This window comes from Bufo gargarizans, chromosome 4 (genome assembly GCF_014858855.1).
Source record: "Bufo gargarizans isolate SCDJY-AF-19 chromosome 4, ASM1485885v1, whole genome shotgun sequence".
NCBI lineage: Eukaryota > Metazoa > Chordata > Amphibia > Anura > Bufonidae > Bufo > Bufo gargarizans.
In genome coordinates, this window is record NC_058083.1 from 369,037,723 (window position 1) to 369,052,965 (window position 15,243).

Consider the following 15,243-nt stretch of genomic DNA (forward strand, 5'->3'; position numbering starts at 1 on the left):
TTGCCCATATTGGTTTTTCTAATTTCACTAAGCATGAGAATACGGATATCATGTAGCTTTTAACACACAGTGAACTCTATAAAAAGAAACCCCAAAAGAACCATGGTGAAAAAGTTTTTTTTTTTCACCAACAAATACTTTTTTCCAATTTTTCAATACATGAAACGGTAAATTAAATGGAGCCATAAAAAAATAAAAATAATAATCAAGTCCTTATATTGTGAACATAAAAGTTGAAAAGTTATAGCTCTTGCAAAATGGGAAGGAAAAAATTAAAACCCAAACTGGTTGGGACCTGAGGGGGTTAAACTATGACAGTTGAACCTTAGAAGGTGTTCACTGAGTATAGGTACACTGAGAAGGGTATATAGAGCAGTGTTCTACACCAAGCATGCTGCATGGCTTAATATTACAATCCTAAGAGTGCTAGTTTTTTTTCATATAGGTGTCAGAGGCTCCACCACAGATAGCGGCACATTTCACAGGAAAAAGGAGTGCATACGGCGCTAGTTTTCCTGCCAAAATGGCAGATAACTTGGTGGAATCTGACAGACATCTTTATATTATACAAAAAGATTTAAATGATGTGAGCGGAATAAACATACAGTACAAAAACATTTCTTAAGATGTTTACTTGGTCTTGGTCAGGTATGTAGCACTCTTCATGTCACTTATACATTAGCTCTGCAGCACTGTAATCCTCAGAGCAATTGTATGCCTGCATCTTGTGCAATATCTCTTTCCACATTTGTTTGTCTTGGGGGACAGGCAAGTCTCCCAGGCCCTGTAAGCAGACACAGGCCACTGTCTAATCTGTAGACGGGATGAATGGATTAGAAGAGAGCCAAGCCAGCTGTTTCAGGCTTTATCACAACACAGCACTGACAGATGGGTGCCCATTTTAAAAGCCTACTATTACAAAAGACAGGCCCTGGTGAAAGCCTTATGTTCTCCATGGCATCACCAGGACATTGCATTACTAGGCAATATTCCACCGCCATTCTCATGTTGAAAATGAATACCTGGTACAGAACGAGCATAAAGAAAGTGAATAAAGAAAGCTTACAGAATCCACAAATTCATAGATCTTTTGTGCCATTCCCATTAAGGCTTAGCATAAACATAGCAGAGTATCTTCCAATTCAGTATCGGTCTGCATCTACATTCTTTGCTGCGGATTTTGTGGCATTTTTTTCTGGAATTTCCTGCACACAGTGGGGGACATTTATCAAAACTGGTGCAAAGGAAAACTAGATTCCACTTTTCATTTTTCAGAGTACATTTGGAAAATGAAAGGCTCAGTCTGGTTGCTATGGTCAACTAAGCCAGTTTTACTTTGCACCATCGCGCGCTGTTCGTATCTGTATGTCCATTGCATGTCCCACAAATTTTTTTTAAATCATGTCCAATTATTGTTTGTCGTCTGTGCGAAGGGGAAAATGCACGGTATCTATGATCTGCAAAATGGATACCGTTGTGTACATGAGGCCATAGTGTGTCTTACAACTAGAAAGTGTTGGCAAAACGACCAAAAAAATGAAGAAGCAAGAAAGGCAAAAAAGCCTTCTCATTAGTACAAATGCCAGTAGTCAGAAAATGGTTGTGTGTCCCATAGACCTTCAGCTAACAGCTGGAGCTGTCATTTTTACAGCAAAAAAAATCACAGAAAGACAAAAAATGATGGGGAAAAAAAGCTAAAGTGCAAAAGAACACCACTAAAAACTGATGTTTTTCTGCACTTCTTCAATTGTGTTTTACTCTCAGCCCCATTTACAGGCTAGGTTTATAGTGATGGCAGGGATCATACAAAAAATGTTTTTGCCCATTTATGGATAGACAATTGCAAAAAGTATCAAGTGGAAACCAAGTGTTACTGTAAAACTTCCAATATAAAGTCAATCATTTACACGCATAGAAATAAATCAGTAACTGTACAACCGCACACGAGATTCACAATGTAAAAAGCAGGAAGAAAACTCCACAAGGAGAAATTCATAGTAAACATCACATACAAAGTAAATACAAATCCTGCTCCGCTGCAAGGTTGTCAAGTATTAGAATACAGAAGTAATGTATACAATGTAAACAATACTATGCGGGGCATATAAAGTGAGCACACAATGCATCAGGAGAAAGTGCACAGCAACAAATGGTTCCACTTACTTTTACCATTTCCTTCTTCAGGATGAAGGCTGCAGTCTGTTCACAAGGGCCAGCAACTCCGTTCTCTAAGCTGCAGTGAGAGGTGCACAATCCACTATGCCATGGTGGCAAGGTATTTTTTCAAAAAAGCATGTGTTGCCAACAGAACCTCCAGCTGTTTCATTATTCATTGTGGAGGGGGAAATTCAAGCCTGGAGAAGACCCGCCTACCTGTATCATTACCAGCATCCCACAGCAGTCCTTGGCAGCTCAGGGCTCCTTCTTTTGTTCTGTGGATGGCTGCTAAGGCTTCAATGACTGTTTGCATCAAACACAAAAGTCTAGCCTGAAGAACAAGGCCTTGCACATTTTTTGCCAGCACAACCTAGTGATGTCTACTTTTTTTATTTATTATTTTAATAGCAATTTCTCTTGTGAATTAAACTGTTTAACTCCTCCTTTGCAATCCTCCCCCAAACTAATTCACAAGGAGTGTGCTGTTTTTTTCTCTGCAGAGAGCAGGGGGTGAAGTGAACAATGCATGAAGCTATATGCCAGAGGTCTACATGACAAGCTGTTTGCTAACACACCCCATGCCTACCCTGGGTTGAACTTTTGTTGACACCGGCTCCTAAGAACAATTCCATCTTTCTGCCAAAGCCAAACCTCTGTAACTTGTGCAGACAGCATGCCAAATAAACTGTCTAAGACACAATCTGCTTTATTGAAGATCTGACACATCTCACAAATGTGTAACAATGGCAAAGAAACACAAGTACACAAATACCAGGCAAGAGCTTGAGTGCCTGATTCCTTGCCGCAATTTCTTTTCTCCTCTTTAAACAAACAAAAGTATTTGTAAAAAAAAAAAAAAAAGGATGTAGAAAGATAATAATTATAAAAAAATCTACCAAAGATAAAATAATAAAAAAATACATTTCTTCAAATCTTTTTTCTTTACTGCAATTAATGATGATAAAATTGTGAACATCAATTTGTTATCATGTGGGCACATAACACCTTGGATTGTCTAGTCTATGTTGCCTGCTACCATTCACACTGAACTCTCTTTGTACTGCTAATACAATGAAGGTTGTTCATTTCTGATGCCTGCCCAGGGGGTATATTGCTCCACATAAGCACAGACATCCAGATCTCCTCTCCTTTTGCTTTTCTGGACTGAAGTGTACAAACAGATGCAAAAACAGAAGTCAGAACATAGAGAATATAATCAAATAAAAAGGAAAACAAGTAAGGCTACTTTCACACTTGCGTTCGCAATTCCGCTCGTGAGCTCCGTTTGAAGGAGCTCACGAGCGGACGCGAACGCCTCCGTCCAGCCCTGATGCAGTCTGAATGGAGCGGATCCGCTCAGACTGCATCAGTCTGGCGGCGTTCAGCCTCCGCTCCGCTCGGTCAGGCGGATAGCTGAACGCTGCTTGCAGCGTTCAGCTGTCCGCCTGGCCGTGCGGAGGCGTGCGGATCCGTTCAGACTTACAATGTAAGTCAATGGGAACGGATCCGCTTGAAGATGAGCCCATATGGCTCAATCTTCAAGCGGATCCGTCCCCCATTGACTTTACATTGAAAGTCTGAACGGATCCGCTCAGGCATCTTGCGAACTTAGAAATTTTTCTAAGTTATTAATGCAGACGGATCCGTACTGAATGGAGCCTCCGTCTGCATTAATATGATCGGATCCGTTCAGAAAGGATCCGATCAAGCGCAAGTGTGAAAGTAGCCTAATGTTGACATTCAGTGGCAGCGGGTGACACTGTGCACTGACTTTGTATTACAAAGAGCACTTATCTGGAGCAAAGGGAACTGAAAAGACAATAATTAAGGGTAAGATCAAGCTTTAGCCCAAAAAAAAGATCATGGTGATGTGAAAAAACGCTCCCACCGTAGAAGTAGGGACAAAGCCATATTTCACCACCATGCTTGTAATTATAGCGGTTTTCATGAGAAATGTCATCCTTGGAAAAGTACATGGAAACATCTGACTGGACTGATATTATTAAGTTGGCTGGCAAAACCCAAAAAAAAGAAATGGGTCAACATAATGACCTATGAGTTTTCTGTACTTCCAACCTTAATTTATATTCATTCCAGTTACTAATGTAGCTGGACAACTAGATACCCTCTTGCTGTGCAAACATTTCAATGCCAAAGGGGATATCTGGCTTGAAGGTCCATTTTCAAGAGTCAACAGACCTTCATCTGTTAGCCAAAGCACAAGGGATCCTGTATCTCAGAGGATAGGGACATTTATTGCTTACATTAAAGAGGCTTATCCCATCAGGTATAATGGGTGCCAAAATGTCTCAAAGGCATACAAAGGCGCAGCATGACTCTTTGCGACCACTTGAGTTGTGTGCTGGAGATGTGAACGTAGCCTAAGATTATGGCTTCACATAACTCAGACCTTGTACAGGGCTGTAATATGCCTGAGTAATTGAAATTGTTAATCACCAGTGCAGAAATCAATTCCCTATTTAGTGATATGTCGTCTCATATTTTACTGTGTCTCAGTGGTTAAGCTCTGTTGCCTTGGCCCGCCGGGCACTGGGTTCAAATCTCAAAACTAAAACATCTGCGGGGTGCTTGTATTTTCTCCCTATTTTTGCGTGGCTTTCCTCCAGGTACCTCTGTGTCCTCCTACACACCTAAAACAAATCGGTTTATTGTCTTCCTATAAAATTGGCCCCATGTGTATATTCGATAAATGGAATTTAGATTTTGAGCTCCATTGGGTATAGGTACTAATGTGAGTAATGACAACCTTTGCACATCACTGTAAAAATATATTGATACTATATAAGCAACACAAACTGGATAACAGTAGTTTTAGCATTGTAGACCTACAGATGTTTCACAATACCTAAAAATTAGTTATGCAGACAGAGATGGCACCTTAGGCCTCATGCACACGATCGTATGTATTTTGCAGTCCTCAAAAAATGGATCTGCAAAAAGTACGGATGACATCCGTGTGCATTCCGTAATTTGCGGAACAGAACAGCTGGCCCCTAATAGAACAGTACTATCCTTGTCTGTAATGTCCGTTCAATTTTTTTTGCGCAACAGAAATACGGACATACGGAAACAGAATGCACACGGTGAACCTTCAGTTTTTTGGTCAGACCCATTGAAATTAATGGTTCTGTATACGGTCCGCAAATAAAAACAGAGCTGACACTGAAAGAAAATACGTTTGTATGCATGAGCCCTTATCCAGCATAAAAAAGTGACAACCTCAGATATTTGAAAACACAATCAACACTACAAGCCACATGAGAATAATAATATATCTTGTAAGCTCTGAGTAAATGGTAACACTAGAGAGAGTACTTTTTATGCGGTAGAGGCGTCTTCAATTATAAAAAGGAGACATGCTAAGGCAACGTCCTCCCTGTTACTTAACACAGCATTAATGCGTTTCTGTTATGGTTCCAAGCTATGAGACTTATCAAGCATAATGACTCAATCCATGCTTTAGGCAAATCCAGTTTGCCTTGACACTGTCAGTTGGAATAAGTAATTTTCCCTTATGTTCATGCATTTTACAGTGGTTTTCGTACCTGTTACAGTAAATGTGTATCATGATTAGTTAAGACCATTAATGCTTACATAGTGCCTCAGAGGATATAATACTAAGCAAAGCCTTGCAAGAATGCGCTAAGGGAATTCCTCACAGCATTCTCACATGAAGGCTCATTACTTGCTATGGACCTGTATAATGTTATTTCTATATTATGTGTCTTTAATAACTACCATAGATCTATAGAATTTACTTAATGGGTATATCAGCAAGTCACCCTCTCTATCTACTTAAGGGGGGGAAAAGTAAATATTAAATTGGCTATCCTACGAAAAGTATTAGTATGCAATGAATAGGCTTCCAAATGAAATATTACCCCTAGGGACATTCAATAGAAATAATGTAAGATTTTATATGCACAATTATCCTCTACGGTTTCACTTCTGGTCCACTTCTCCTGCATCCAGTAGTAGACTAGCGTGCCCAGTAGCTTCCTGGCTCCCTCCATCTTCTCAGTATTAGCGCAGTGATTTCATCATTTTCTACTGCCAATACAGCACAAAGCAAACATGAAACCTTTATTCCCATAGCCATGCTTTGTGTACATAAAAGGAGTATAAAGGTCCACAAAATCGCTTCATAAAAGGTCTGACGCAAATGACTTCGATCCAAATAGTTTTGCCACTATTACTATTATCACATTACTACAATTGTACACGACACAGTCTATACAGTACGTGTAGATACACTTCAGCACTCTCCAGAACACTTGGAAAACTAGAAGCTGGGAAAAGGCGTCCAAATTTGGATTAGCAGCTGGATTCGTGACCTGCATTGTCACTTCAATTTAACTTCTTAAAAGTCGTTTGTCAGACAACGGAAGTTTTTTTTTGTGAAATATCTTTTTTTTTACGTTTTCCCAAAAATGCATAAAAACTTTCAGGAGCAAACCAATTTAGAGTTTCAGGACCACACAAAACTTTCCTATTAAATCAACTAATAACTTTTTTTTTTTTTGCATGGCAAAGCAATATGGGTTTTGTTTTCCATAGAACAAGTTGTATTTTCTGTACATACCATTTTGGCATACGTGACTTTGGCAGGCCCAAATAGGAATTTCGGGAGGAGGCGATGGGTGACAGAGGGAGCCCTCTCTGTCTCTTTAACCACTTAGATGCTGAGACCACCTAAGGGTTTAAACTGCCATGACCAGAGTTATCCCCAATCCCAGCAATGAGAGCAGTGCCAGATGTAGAATATAGAGATGGCACGGCTACAGATCCTAAAGCCTCTTTCACACTTGCGTGGTCCGGATCCGTCGTGTACTCCACTTGCCGGAATTACACGCCGGATCCGGAAAAAAGCATTGAACTGAAAGCATTTGAAGACGGATCCGTCTTCAAAATACGTTCAGTGTTACTATGGCAGCCAGGACGCTATTAAAGTCCTGGTTGCCATAGTAGTAGTGGGGAGCGGTATACTTGCAGTCCGTGCGGCTCCCGGGGCGCTCCAGAATGACGTCAGAGCGCCCCATGCGCATGGATGACGTGCCATGCGATCACGTCATCCATGCGTGGGGCGCCCTCACGTCACTCTGGAGCGCCCCGGGAGCCGCACGGATGGTAAGTATACTGCTCCCCCGCTCCCCACTACACTTTACCATGGCTGCCAGGACTTTAGCGTCCCGGCAGCCATGGTAACCGTTCAGAAAAAGCTAAACGTCGGATCCGGCAATGCGCCGAAACGACGTTTAGCTTAAGGCCGGATCCGGATCAATGCCTTTCAATGGGCATTAATTCCGGATCCGGCCTTGCGGCAAGTGTTCAGGATTTTTGGCCGGAGCAAAAAGCGCATCATGCTGCGGTATTTTCTCCGGCCAAAAAACGGTCCTGTCCTGAAGACACCCTGATGCATCCTGAACGGATTTCTCTCTATTCAGAATGCATTAGGATAAAACTGATCAGGATTTTTCCGGCATAGAGCCCCGACGACGGAACTCTATGCCGGAAGAAAAGAACGCAGGTGTGAAAGAGCCCTAAGCCCGCACCATCACAGTACCATAATAGTACATCTCTGAGCATGTCCTACCTGCTTTCAGTAACATAATATTATGATGCTGAGCGGGAAGGAAGATAACATCAATTTAATTACGTAATGCCCAAATACTGCTGGCAAACTGTTCGTATAGACACAGCTGTGGATCACTTGACTAAAACACTTTTTTCTTTTGTTGATCCGAGGCTCTGTTCCCGAGTTATGATACTATTTCTTCATATGCATATTAGGCCTTTGGTGCAACAAGGGTGTCACCATTGCTCTTGTTAAACCCAAATGCAGCTCCTTTCTGTGGCCAGTTCCTTCCTCGCTGCTTTGCCACTGCCTGGCCCTGTCAGTCCAAGTAGCCAGCAAGGGGCTGCACTCAGAAAGGAGTGGAGCTTGGGTTCAACAAAAAGATTTTACTAGATTCTATTAAATGCAGACTGGACCTACTGTACATGAGCCAACATGCTACTGAGAATAAGTAGCAGCCAGCACTTTAGACATAGATGCTCAACCTTTTGCAGGTCAAAAGAGATTTTTAAATAGAAAGGAGGAGAGTAATCAAAACTAGTAAAAGATTTTTCAGTTTTTTTTTTTTTTTACAATACTTTGCTCAGATATATAGATCCTCTCATGGCTTATCATCTGACCTGGCGAGGCGGTTCTTGGAGAAAATTCCACTTTTGACCCTAAATGAAGCTCAAATAGAATATCTGGAAGACGAGTTGTCTCTCTTGGAGCTTCAGGAGGCTCTAGGGTCTATCTTGGGGAACTCATCGCCAGGGCTAGATGGCCTTCCATGCGAATTTTACCGCAAGTACAGTGATGTGATCCTTCCTCATATGCTAGAAGTCTTTTCTCAAGAAATACAGGGAGAGGGTCTACCATGTTCTATGATGGAGGCTTTGATTGTCTTAATCCCCAAAAAGGATAAAGACCCGGCAGAATTGAGCTCCTATAGACCAATTTCCCTACTAAACACTGATGCTAAGTTACTATCAAAAGTTCTGGCTAGGGGGCTCTGTCGGGTTATATCCGCCATCATTCACCCAGATCAAAATGGCTTTATGCCAAAAAGGGGCACTCATCACAACTTGCACAGGCTATTTATGAATATTCAGTCCCCTGGGTGTGGCGCCCGCTCCATCCTGTCGTTGGATGCTACAAAAGCCTTCGACAGGGTGGAGTGGACTTTTCTCTGGGAGGTGATGAAAAAAATGGGCTTCGGCCCAAGATTTATGGCGATGGTTCAGTTATTATACAACTCTCCAGCTGCTAGGATCAGGATTAATGATACGATGACAGAGAGTTTCACTTTAGGAAGAGGCACCCGTCAAGGCTGTCCCCTTTCCCCCCTTTTATTTAATATTTACATTGAACCTCTAGCAGCCAGCATAAGGCAGGACTCGAAGGTGGCCGGTTTTGGCATAATGGGGAAGATTGATCGTGTATCCCTCTACGCAGACAATATCCTGGTTTTTATTCATCAAACAGAAAATACTCTTCCTCGCATAATGGACCTGGTTGGTCTTTTCTCCGACCCGTCCGGCTTGGAGATCAACTGGGAGAAGACTGTTCTCCTCCCTATAGACGAGTTGCGAGGAGATTGGGATAACCAGCTAACGATTTCTGATTCAATAAAGTACCTGGGGATAACAGTTTCTGCCAAACCTCAGGAATATTTACAACTTAACCTGATACCCTTGCTGACAAAGTTGAGGGCTAAAACTAAGATATGGCAAAAAATTCTGCCTGCAAGAACGGACAGAATTTCGTTAATAAAAATGGTAGTGCTGCCCCAGGTTCTTTACGTCCTGCGCAACTCGCCTGTATGGATTGCAGACAAGTACTTTAGATTGATAGAGCGGATGCTCAATGATTTATTATTATGGGGGAGGAAGCGCGTGAGATTGAAGGTGCTCTACTTTTCTATGCCCTACAATCGGGGAGGTCTTAACCTCCCCTATTTTAGGGGTTACTTTGTGGCCTCCCAACTTTGCCTTTTTAACGATTGGGAAAATAGCCATTTCTGTAGTAAAGTGGTGAAAGACTCCACTTTAAGAAAGTACTAGAGTCTGATTATTTATCAAATATACAGACTGGTTATAAATTTTTCTGCAGAATGGTTACAAAGGCTTGGCTGGCTATAAGGAGTTGGTGTAGAGTTAAGGCATCACTCATGTGCACCCCATTATGGCACAATCCAAAGCTTTTGAATCTAATTGATCTAAATTGCCACCAGTACTGGAGGACCAAAAATGTTCAGTACTTGCATCAAGTGGTCAGAGGTGGACAAATTTTGCCCCTCATGGAGCTAAGGCAAAGGGAAAATCTAGGTGAGGTGGCTTGGTACGCATATTTTCAATTGAGGATAGCACTTTCTAGTACTTCTAATAGTCATTTATTTACTGTAGATACTCCTGAATTTTTACATGATTTAATTTGTAAGAAAGTTGTCACGAAAGTTAAAGTATCATATTGTTATAGGACCTACCGGCATTAAATAATGGTTATTTTTGATCTTTTCATAATACTGTGCGGTTTATGGGCAGGGGTCTGGGGCCTGGGATTTCGGGGGGGCTGGGCATCGGGTGTGACCCGAGACGCGGCTCTTCCTGCTAGACATGAGGTTGGACAGTGGGCAGTGACACGACACATGTGTGGTATGGGTGTTATTATGTGTTCTCTTAATGCAGCGGTTCTCAACCTAGGGGTCGCGACCCCTTTGGGGGTCGATCGGCCCTTTCCGGGGGGGTCGCCTGAGGCTTCCTATTGTGAGTTGCCCGCACAAAGGCAGCGTCCCCTTATCCTCGCGCACAGGAAGTGATGTCCTATCACTGCCCTGTGCTTGAAGGAGCCTGACGTCTGGACTGGTAAGTCGGGCCGCCTGTCTGCTGAGGTCCGAGTTTTTTCGTTAATGACACCGCCGCTGAGCACCACTGCCACCAATGATTTAATTGAGCCTGGCTGAGCCTGGCTAATTTTATTTTAATTATTTGGCTGAGCAAGGCTTAATTTATTTGGGGGGACATGAAGCACCACTGATTTATTTATTTGGGGGACCCTGAGCACTTCTGATTTATTTATTTGGGGGACCCTGAGCACCATTGATTTATTTATTTGGGGGGGGGACCTGAAGCACCGCTGATTTATTTGGGGGACCCTGAGCACTTCTGATTTATTTATTTGGGGGACCCTGAGCACAAGATTTTTTTTTATTTTTTTTTTGGGGGGGGGGGGTACTGTGAGCACCACTGAGTTATTTATTTGAGGGTTACTGTGCGCACCACTGATTTATTTTTTAGGGGGTATTTGTTGTTTATTATTTATTTTAAAGTTATTTATTTGGTTTATAAAAATACATCCTGCATATCAGATATTTACATTACAATTCATAACAGTAGCAAAATTAGTTATGACGTAGCAAGGAAAAAAATGTAATGGTTGGGGGTGACCACAACATGAGGAACTGTATTAAGGGGTCACGGCTTTAGAAAGGTTGAAAACCACTGTCTTAATGGGACAACTGTGTTGCAGAGTCAGCCTTTGGTTATGTCTCTGTCCACATTTGCCTTAATTGCCGGTGATTTCCGATTGATACCCGATCCGAGTCCTTTGGCATAGGAGACAATAATTTTAATATATGTGCAGGGCATGAATATTTAATTCTTAATAATATGGGGATGAGGCAGTAAAATATGTGAGTGGTTTTTCCACTATTGTGATAGAAGACTGCTGGACCCCCTCTCTTGCTTTATGATATGTTTGTGATCAAAGATCGCTGTAAGCCCGCTACGTGTTGTTTATGTGTGCATCATGTGACTGGTCACATGATTGTTAAGTCTGCCGATTGTGCCCACCCATGTTCGGGAGTGAGCGTACGCGGTGCGCTTCTGCTGCCTGGCGGCCATCTGGGTTGCGGGCCTCTGATCTCTGCCTCTCATAGATAATATCACGCTACAAGAGATGTCCCGCGTATCCGTTTTATCAAGTTCCGGATGCCGAGTGAATCCTGCTTTTTCCCCCAGTATGCAAGATCTCCATTTGATTTTTAATATCTACACAATTATGGGCACCTGTATGTAATTATCGTTATTCATGTTTACAAATTAGAATTAACGGATTTATGGATTTTACAATATCACAAATGTAACACTGACTTGAATTTTGCATAATGATCGATTGTATATATATGTCATGAATTTGGAACAAAAAAATAAAAAATATTTAAAAAGAAAAAAAAAATAGTAAAAGGAAAACTGGCTTAGTTCTCCCATAGCAACCAATCAAAGCTCCTCTGGAAAACTAAAGGTGGAATCTGGTTGCTATGGGCAACTAAACCAGTTTTCCCTTGCAAAAGTTTTGATAAATCTTCTCCATTGTGTCAATCCACAATGAAAATTTAAAGGGTTTTCGGAGATTTCAATATTGATGACCAATCCTCAGCATAGGTCATGACCATCTGATCATTGGGGGCCCGACTCCCGGCACCCCTGCTGACCAGCTGCTTGACGAGGATGCAGCATTCCTGTGAGCGCTGCTGCCCCTTCCTGTGTGACTTACTTCACGTCTATTGGCCTCATGGCCTACGAATGTGTCTGGGCTGCAATACTAAGCACAGCTGCTACAAAGCATATGAAGCGGTGCCTGATGAACTGTGAGGAGGCCTCAGCACTCACTGAACAGCTGATTGTTGGTGCTGCTGGGTGTAGGATTCCAACTAATCCTGTGGATAGGTCACGAGTTTGGCTCGACCATCGCGATGCTCAGCAAATCGCGGTGTTCGGCCGAATACCGCGTATACTCGAGAGCGATGCTCGAGTCTCCTCCCGCACCTTTGTTGGCTACTACACAGCTAATAAACGTGTAGGCAAGTACTGCCACTCATTATAATGCTGTAGCCATGTTGGTTACTGGCATTACAGTGATTGGCTGACCGGAACGCATGATCGGGTGCCATAAAGCACCCGATGACACATGGTCCGGCTCAGTGTTAGTCAGGGAGAGATGTGCTATAGAAGGGACAGATAGTGAAGGGAATTGATTCAATTGAATTTTATCTTTTTGTTAGGCAGGGTTGGTGTTAGAGACCCAAAAGTTAAGGACTATTGTGTCTGGAGCAATATATATTTTTAGCGCAACCTGCGCTAAATTGCGTGCAATTGTTTGGCCGCTGCATTTGGGCAGCGACATTACCTGTGCTACATCTCCTGTATAACATTTGCCCATCCTAAAAATCAGTGACATTCAGTCAAATTTTTTCGCTGCTGCTGACAGCAACATTATCTGTGCTACATCTCCTGTGTAATGTTTCTCCATCCTAAATATCAGTGACATTAAGTCTAATTGATTTGCGCATACACTAACAAAACCTGCGCTACTGTACTTTTGACATGCTTGCAAGCATATATACCATTTAATATGCGGAAGACGAGCAGTAAGTGACGGGGAAGTGGCCGCGCTGCTGGTGGTGCATGCAGAGGCCACAGCCATGTGCGCGGTGAAACTCTGCTGCTGCCAGAGCACAAGAAACACACTCATCCACAATACCTAGCTTCATGTCCCAGGGCGGCGCAGGACACCTCTCTCGATGTCACATCAGTGCGGCCAGGTGGTCAGTTGGATTGCAGCCGATAATGCTTCCAGTCGGTTAAGCACCACCCTGTCTTTCACAAAGTCGAGTCTCAGTAGCCAAGAGTCTGGTCAACAGATGAAGGCGGACGCTTTGCATGTTGAAGAGGTGGAAATGGGGGAAGACAGTACACAGGTTGACTGCCAGACCACCCTAATTTCGTCTTCTCAGTGCGAATTGGATGAGGATGAGGAACAGGAGACGGTTGCCTCTGCTACAGAGAGTAGTACCCATAGCAGGTTTATTCCATCGGTTCAGCGTGGATGGGCAGAAGAGGAGGAAGAGGATGAGGAGATTGAGAGTCATCCTCCTGATGAGGACAGCGAAATCTTGTCTGTTGGGACTCTGGCACACATGGCTGACTTCATGTTCTGCTGCTTTTCCCGTGACCCTTGCGTTGTACGCATTTTGGCCAACACAGATTACTGGTTGTTCACCCTTCTCAACCCCCACTACAAAGAGAACTTCTCATCTCTCATTTCTGTGGTGGAGAGGACTAGCAATATGGTGCCATACCAGAAGGTCCTTGTGGAAAAACTGCTCTAAAAACTCCAGCTGACAACGCTGGTGGCAGAGTAAGTAGTTCCTTGGGCAACCGAGGAGGGGAGACGAGGGGAACACGCAGCAGTTCTAACAGAGGCAGGTCAACACTCTCCAAGGCCTGGGACAGTTTCACGACACCCCGCCAGCACCCTCACCCTGATGCATGGCCTACTGTCACAAGGAGGAAAAATTTTTGGAAGATGGTGAAGGAGTACGTAGCAGACTGTGTCAGCGTCCTCAATGATCCCTCTGTGCCTTACAACTATTGGGTGTCCAAGCTGGACACGTGGCGCAAACTGGCACTCTACACTTTGGAGGTGCTGGCTTGCCCTGCCGCCAGCGTTTTGTCCGATCAGGTATTTAGGGGCATAATAACTGATAAGCACATCCGACTGTCAAATGAAAATGCTGAGAGGTTGACTCTTATCAAAATGAACAAGGCCTGGATTGCCCTCGACTTCTCTACTCCACCAAAGCGGCTGAACATAAAGGCACTTTAAATGTGGTTTTTATGGTGTATTGAATACACTGTATTCCCATGCACCCCTTCCACCATATCAATATGCTTATTAGGCTGCCTTCGCTCCTAATGTATTAGAGGGTCAGCTCAGCAGCAGGGCCTCGCCCCTAATTGTTTTTCATGGTCAGATCGGCAGCAGGCACTCGCCCCTAATGCTTTAGATCAGGGATCAGCAACCTTCGGCACTCCAGCTGTTGTGAAACTACAATTCCCAGCATGCTCCATTCATTTTGATGAGAGTTCTTAGAAGAGCAGAGCAAGTATGCCTGATGGGAGTTGTAGTTTCCCAACAGCTGGAGTGCCGGGGGTTGCCTACCCCTGCTTTAGATGGTCAGCTCAGCAGCAGGCCCTCGCCCATATTTTTTTCCATGGTCAGATCAGAAGCAGGCACTCGCCCCTAATTTTTTAGAAGGTCAGCTCAGCAGCAGACCCTCACCCCTAATGTTTTAGATGTCAGCTCAGCAGCAGTCATTCACCCCTAATGTTTTAGATGGTCAGATCAGTAGAAGGCCTCGCCCCTAATGTTTTAGAGGGTCACCAGCAGGCCCTTGCTCCTAATGTTTTTGAGGGTCACAAGCAGGCCATCAGCCCATAATTTTTCATGGGTGTGTATGATGCCCTCTATGTGTAATAAAGGGTGTATTGGAGTGCTGGTTCCTTGTAATTTTTGGCAGCCCTTTCACTTAGTGCATAGGCTTTATGAAGGCAGGAGTCCCACTACCTGAACAATTGTACCACAGTGTTAATGAGGCCCTCCTTTATGTGATATACAGGTTGCATTGAAATGCCTCTTCCTTGTGATTTTTGGCAGCACTTCTTTGTGCA

The 15,243-nt window shown here is 43.3% G+C and overlaps 1 protein-coding gene across 7 annotated transcripts in view; it reads right to left on the reverse strand.

The window, feature by feature from the left end:
• The window catches only part of ARID1B (AT-rich interaction domain 1B), a 645,879-nt gene that overhangs the window by 359,301 nt on the left and 271,335 nt on the right, over positions 1-15,243 (reverse strand). The window contains exon 1 of one of the 7 annotated variants that reach the window (XM_044289098.1): positions 2,164-2,514. The exons of the other annotated variants lie outside the window; for them this stretch is intronic. Within the exon in view, the coding sequence (XP_044145033.1) occupies positions 2,164-2,172 (9 nt within the window). The 5' untranslated portion in view covers positions 2,173-2,514. Of the gene's footprint in view, positions 1-2,163; positions 2,515-15,243 lie in introns of those variants that run through there. 7 annotated transcript variants of the gene reach the window in all.